This window comes from Macadamia integrifolia, unplaced genomic scaffold (assembly GCF_013358625.1).
Source record: "Macadamia integrifolia cultivar HAES 741 unplaced genomic scaffold, SCU_Mint_v3 scaffold779, whole genome shotgun sequence".
Taxonomy (NCBI): domain Eukaryota; kingdom Viridiplantae; phylum Streptophyta; class Magnoliopsida; order Proteales; family Proteaceae; genus Macadamia; species Macadamia integrifolia.
Genome location: NW_024870537.1, coordinates 233606 through 240591, shown reverse-complemented (window position 1 = coordinate 240591; position 6986 = coordinate 233606). Strand labels below are relative to the sequence as shown.

Sequence of the window (6986 nt, the reverse complement as noted above, 5' to 3'; positions counted from 1 at the left end):
TTTCATTCAATATATAAACTAGCTATTACAATGTCCTAACATAAATAGGAAACTAGAAGGCATAATAAAAAAAGGCAACTAACTCTGACTCTAACTCTAACTTAGCTAATAACTATCCTAAACCCAATAGGACACTAACAAAGATATATCAAATATAATCCCACAGTATGGAGGTCTATGATCACCCATAGCCCTCCAACCGATACATGCTCTCATATACTAACACCTACTTTACCTCTTTACAAGCCATTGATCACCCTCTTCTCTCATCAATCCACTCCATCGATCTCTCAAATTCTGGTTAGATATTTTTTAATTTAAATCTGGAATTTCAGGCATTAACATCTAGTATTATCCCTCATTAAATCTGAGTTATCTGACCATAGATCTAGGCAATTTAAGCCCTTTAAGCAGAATCTTAGAGATCGTCCCATCACCTATAGATCCATGTTGATCGATGTGCATCAGTTTGGTCTCGGAGCCAAACCTGGATCATTGATAAACAGCTTTGGATGCTGATGGTGCAGTGAAGGATATCCCTTGATATAAGACTCAAGGATGAGTCTTTTCCAACCATGGGGGAATAGTGCAGAGGCAATCCACAAATTTAGATTGTGGCTGGGATAAATTTTGATTAATGTTGGTTCAAATTTTGTATGTCAGGGAAAGAGTCCTTTAATTAAAGTTGGGGGAAATTATGGAACTTTCTCCTATTTTTAAATAAGAATTTTAAGGCAAGATCATGCTAGCTATCAATTAGAAGTTTTTTGAGTATAAATACTATATTTGTTTAGCAGTTGAGTTGATTGTTATTAGGAAACTAATTTAGCTGTCAAAGACTCCAGTTTTAGAATATTTTTCCTTTGAATTTGTTTTCTATAAAAAGATATAAGATGTAACCACCCCCTGCCACGATTATATGTTAATGTTTTATTTTTTTTGATTTTGGCAATGGCCAAGCTGGTTCTTCTCATCTCTGCTCTTGTCTCTATTTGGTAAGAGAATCTCTATTTTCTCCTTTTCTCTTCTCTCTTTTCCAGATCTCTCTCTGCCTTATCCTCCCTCCTCTCTCCTCTCTCCTCTCTCCTCTCTCCTCTCTCCTCCCCCACAGATGAGATTTTCTCTTCCTCTCTTGTTATTTTTTCTCCCCTTATTTCTCTCCATCTTTCGAGTTTGGACAGCACTCAATAGAATTCTTTCTCCTCTTCTGTGGCCATTGACAACTTTCTCTTTCTTCCTTTGCCCTCCCCATCAGTTGATAGGTCATGTAAAAAATTTTAGGATCTAAAATCTCTATTCTATCTCTTTACAACTTACCTATTGATCACCCTATTTTCTCTTATCAATCCACCCCATTGATCTCTCAAATTCTGGTTGGATATTACCATTTAAATCTGGAATTTCAGGTATTAACATTTGGAATTACTCCTTAAATCTGACCCTAGATCTGAGCTATCATAGCCATTAGATCTATTTAGAAGATCTAGTCAATTTCAGCCCTTGAAACAGAATCTTGGAGATCGTTTCATCACCTGGAGATCCATATTGATCAATTTGCATCAGATGTAGTGCCAAGTGCAAGGCAATGAGGCATAAGGCATACACCTCTTGCCTGAGGTACAAGGCCATGACTGAGACATGATTTAATAACAATGACAATAATAAAATTGAAAATATATAATACAAAACAATAAGAATCCGAGGAATACTTGTCTATAACCAATTGCTCGAGTGGCGGAGTTTGAATTTGGAAGTAGACCCATATCAAGAAGCCCTCGGGCCTCAGACAGTATTCCCTCTCTTCCTACAGTCAAAAAGTGTTGTTAACAAAAACTACTACACACATTTCAAATATAGAAACTTTTGGGGAAATGTTTTGTGCACGGTCGTGCATGGTGCACGACAATGCACACAATCGTCTAATGGGGGTGAGAGGCGCACCGTAGACCCTTATCCCCCATCCAATAGTTGTGTGCATCATGCACAGCTGTGCACAAAACAACAAACTCAGCCTTATCCCAACTAAATGGGGTCGGCTAATAGCTGTGCATAACACCTTTTGCCAAAAGTTGTTAAATAATTTAAGTCTGTACAACAAATAAATTTGACTGGTTGAAGAAGCATCAAACTTTTTAGTGGGTACATCACCACTTAAGAGGGGTTTCATGTTAGAGCATCCAAAACAAACAAATTTTCAGTTTTTATAAGATCAGATTGATCAAACACATGAGGTTTGTGAGACATGACTTGCCAAAACATAATGTGTTTCCTACAATCAACTAAAAGATGGAGAGTCGAAGTAATATTCCCCATTCTCAACTCAGATCGTATGTAAAATATGTGATTACATGTGACTTACTCAATACATAATGTGATACCTTTAAGTCAACCAATGAATAGAAATATAGATCCAATATTACCCATTTTTTCTTTGATCAAGAGAGAGAGAGAGATTTGATTCTAGGCCCAACATTCTGCCCCATACATGAAAAGTAATAATGAACTTATCCCTTTACAGCAAAAACAATTTGATTCTAGGCCCAACAAATCATTATAGTCCTCGTTGGGTCAACCATGTTTCTTTCCTGATTGGGCACATCCATTTCTGCCACATGGAAGGATGATGTGGCAATTGGACAGTTGGATGTCCAAGGAATGGCATGGATTGTCCACATGTCAAATTTCAATCCTAAATTCAATCATTTACCCTCTCATGTATGTCCATGAATCCCTTTGGCAGTACGTAATTTTTTGGCGCTTCATTTTGCCACGTGGCAAACTCCGTTTGTGCTGAAACTTGACATGTGAGCAGGGGACCTTGGCATTTACCCATCCACCAACATATGAGCCCCATGCAACTTACCATGTGGCAGAAATAGGTCTTCCAACAAGGGATTCCTTCCTTGTTGGGCCAACCAGAAAACCCGCTCCCTTATTTAAATTGTGCTTCGAGTTGTGTAATAAATTTCTTATACAAGCCTTGCAACAAAGATGATGAACGAATAGGTCCTAAAATAAAATAAGAAGAATCAAGTAAACCTCAGGGCATAATGGCATATAATATGTTTGCTTGTTATAAAGTAAGCCGCACCACCACCGGCATGCAATTCCCGAGTCACATGACACTAAGAGAGGTAGCAGGTAAACATAAACAAGCCCCTATGGGTTAGGAACCATATTGTATGGTTACCATGCCAACCCGACATAATTTTGGTCGGTCAAAGATTATGCAGGATAGGCTTGATCCAAATCAGGATTGCACAGCCCCGATCCCATCTCTGATACTAAGTTTATATTTTTGGCATAATGCCTTATCAGTTCATAGCTTCTTGAGTTGATTGAACACAAAAGCTTAAACCTCTAGGGAAGTCAAAACGTAAACCCTACAACTCAATGCGTTCACTGCTTTATTCTCTGTTTTCCCTACAACCGAGCTGCTTACTTTCACCTGTTGATTAAACCCAATAACTTTGACAGATATAGAACACCTTCAGTGTCTTATACTCTGTTCATGCAAATGACAAAAAAGGGGAAACTCTTAATAGATTATTTGACTTAGAATCACACAAAACAACCGAACTGGAACTTCTTGTTAGCGTTATATAAGATCAGCTGATACAAGTTCCACTGTCAAAGCAGTGTGCAACGATGTAGACACTTCCAAGAGCACCCTCACAAAAACCTAACCTTTGCGACCAAGGGGAAAAGAAATCACATAAAGTCAAAGTCCAGATACCTTAAAAGATTTCGACCACTACATGTGGGATCTTTTCAGCAGGTATTTCCTCTAAAAACATTGTCCAGAAACTCCCATCGCAGAAGAATATATTAATGTAACAAGCAATAGCTATATGCTCAAGCACCCAACAGAAATTGTAAAGGAAAACCAGGCAAAGAAAGAACTGTATCCCAAATTCCATGTGCGTATGGATGATACTTAATGCTGCAAGAAGGAATCTGAACAATATGAAATTTTAATCCATGAAAATAATTAGTTCAATACTATATATAGATTTAACAGAAGTATTTTTCTAACATGCGTGATGTGTTATTGTAAGCAATTGACTAACCTGAGATGAATTAAGCATACAATAATTGAAACTTCTAAAGCATAAAACATACAATTTGTAACAATAATAATATCAATGATTATAGCTCTATGGAATGGCACTGGATACCTGTAAGCATGTCCTCACAGCGCCAATCAATCATTCTATAAAGATCCAATCTCTGAGTAGAAAGGAAAAAGCAAATGAAGTCATAATCCAATTCCTTCGAAAGATTTTCTCCAACCCCATCAGCAGAAAACGTGCCAACATGAGATGGTTCTGATTTTCTTGAATCAAACCGTTCCTTGAAAGAATCATATGGCACTTGGAAAGCAGATGGAGGTGATCCACTAGACTGACACCAAAAAGAAAAACAAACATCAGAAGTTTTCAGAGGTGTTACACACTATTCGAGAAGTAACCACTTAGCACAATGTAAAATTTAGGGCATGAAACTCAAGCGGACTAGGCAAGGTGTTTGAAAACCTAGGCACCACTTGAGGCCACTTGGCCTCATTCCAAGCCTGTCCTTGGCTGATTACCTCAGGCTGGAAAATCCCAACCCTAACCCAGCCCAGCCTAGACTGTGAAACCATGCCAAAATATAATAAGGGAGAAAGGCCCCTGCCCATATGGCGTTCTCAATGCCCAGACACAGCTGAGGGTGAAAAGACCCAGCTGCCCCTGTGCAAGCTGGGTATTTTCATGCCCAGCTGTGTCTAGGTGTAGGGGCCGCGAACGGGCAGAGTTCCTTTCCCCTATGAACAAATATTCGCTACAAGAGATGCACAAACCCAAGTTTGGGATATGGTAGTCAATAGGCCTTCAACATGGTTATATTGTTATAAAAATATAACAATAGTGTAACTGCATATGAATTGAGCTCAAGCAGGGCCAAGCCCAAGTCGTCAACCAGGCCCGACCTAAGGCTGGAATTATCAACCCTAGGGCAGCCCACAGGAAAGCCCAGCCCAAGACCGAAAAGAATGGGCGGCCCTCATGCAGGCTTCAGTTCTTGGACCCAAGTCGTACCCTATTTGTATAATGAGTAAATAATTCACATTGTAAAAACAATAACATATGCACACTAGACAAAAGCATCTTCAAGTAGAATAATTGATAACATCTTCAAAACAAAAAATAAAAGGCAGTTAATATAGATTACATGAATTAATCAATATAAAAAACACAGTTACACTGAAAATATTCTTCTAAGAAAGTAAATTTCAAAGAAACTAGTAGGAAAGACAACAAAGACTAACCCTGATAATCTCAAGGCTGCGTCTTAGGCGATACCAATCATTGACAGCCAAATATTGAACCTTTGGATCACCTGCTTCAACCACCAATTGCACAGCAGCATCCCAATCACATTTTTTCTGAAAATCCATGAGCTCCAAGTATGCTTCGGAAGCAATCTCTAGAGACGCTTTTGGAACTTCTGGCTTTCCATATATATACCTTTCAGTTAACAAAAGATTTGTCATCTTTACACACCAAAAGAATAGCGTTCTGATGAACATTAGAAATCAGTAATCCAATTACAGATTGTGCATAACAGCTACGGCAACCAATAGCAAAAATGAAACTTCATCCAAAAAGAGAATATACTAAAATCAAAACAAAGAAGCATATTTTTCCAAAAATGATAATCAGATACTGCATGAACAGATAGAACTGAAGATCAAAGACACCAGGACTTCACGTATCATGTTATTCTAGCTCAAACACAGGCTATGAACAGTCTAAGATAAGAGATAATTTGGAAGGTAGATTCCCAGCAAAAGAATATAGGTTCCATGCTTTCCTTATTGTGAATTAATTTCACAGGAACTTTCCAAAATATTGATGAAAATTTTACTTTTTTAGACGAATTCCAGCAATATATCCGATAATTCACTATTTTAAAAATTTCTTGAATTACTATCATTTTTCTGTTAAAAATTAAAACTAACAAATACTCAAATTCCGTTTTCTTAATACATTGGAAGAACAGCAGAAAAAGAAATCATTCACAAACTTTTCAACAATTTAACTAAAATTTTCAACCATGCTTTTAGGAAAAGCAAGCTTTTCCCCTTAAAGGAGTCGAACGATATGTCTGATGCAGAATTTAAGTCATGCCAGTAGATAAGAGCAAAGAAACAGCTTTTGAAGACTGACTGAGACATCACAGCCATCATAACCAGTTTTGCAATGCCACAGCCCCTGTGAGAGCTACCATGAAAGCCAATTAACCATCACGACAGCCAGTGGCTACTGTTGATATTTATTGTTCATGTCTAGGCTCTGTTTTGGGCTTTATTTTCCTAATTTAATTGTTATTAACTGTTTAAGTCAGGCTGGATTAGGTCATTCAATTCCAGTCTCGTTTGGTCGTCTTCTCTTAATTACTTAAAGTTGTTTGGTCAGATTGGAACTCTTCCTTAGCTGGTTAATTGGAAGATTTAGAGTTAGTCTGTTTTATTTCTTTCCTTTTGGGTCAGGAATGACTTTAGTCTTTACTTTTTTGAGTTGGAGGCTGTCTTACTCAAACTCCATAAGTATATGCAAGGGGCTACAGCCTCAATACCAAATTTGATGGATGAAGAAGCAGCTTTTCTGCTACTTGAACTATAGATTCCAGGCTCTCTCTTGTGGAATTATAGAAATTACTCAGTGGATCCTGAGTGGTGCTGCCATGGATTCAGTAGCATGATTCTGGTGGAAACCAAACCTGCAATCAGGTGGATTCTCCTGATAGGTATCTTCTTTCTTTTCTTATACTGTTCTTAATCAAGATTGAGGTCAGATTTAAGAACTTACGCTCTCCTTGGTCGGATTTCTATTTCAATTTCAAATTCATTTCTTAAAATAAGTCAATAAATATATTTATGGTCAAGAAATTGAAAATGTTTGGTATGATGATGATGATGATGATGATGATGATGCTGATGA

The 6986-nt window shown here is 37.7% G+C and overlaps 1 protein-coding gene across 1 annotated transcript; it reads right to left on the bottom strand.

Moving 5' to 3' along the window:
* Window positions 1-1709: 1709 nt before the first annotated feature.
* LOC122069959 (tRNA dimethylallyltransferase 9) lies at window positions 1710-5536 on the bottom strand (the record flags this gene model as incomplete). The annotated part of the gene is given in 3 exon segments (XM_042634050.1): window positions 1710-1804; window positions 4179-4404; window positions 5312-5536. Coding segments are annotated over 3 exon segments (546 nt in total), but the record flags the coding sequence as incomplete, so codon positions are not given.
* Window positions 5537-6986: the final 1450 nt, after the last annotated feature.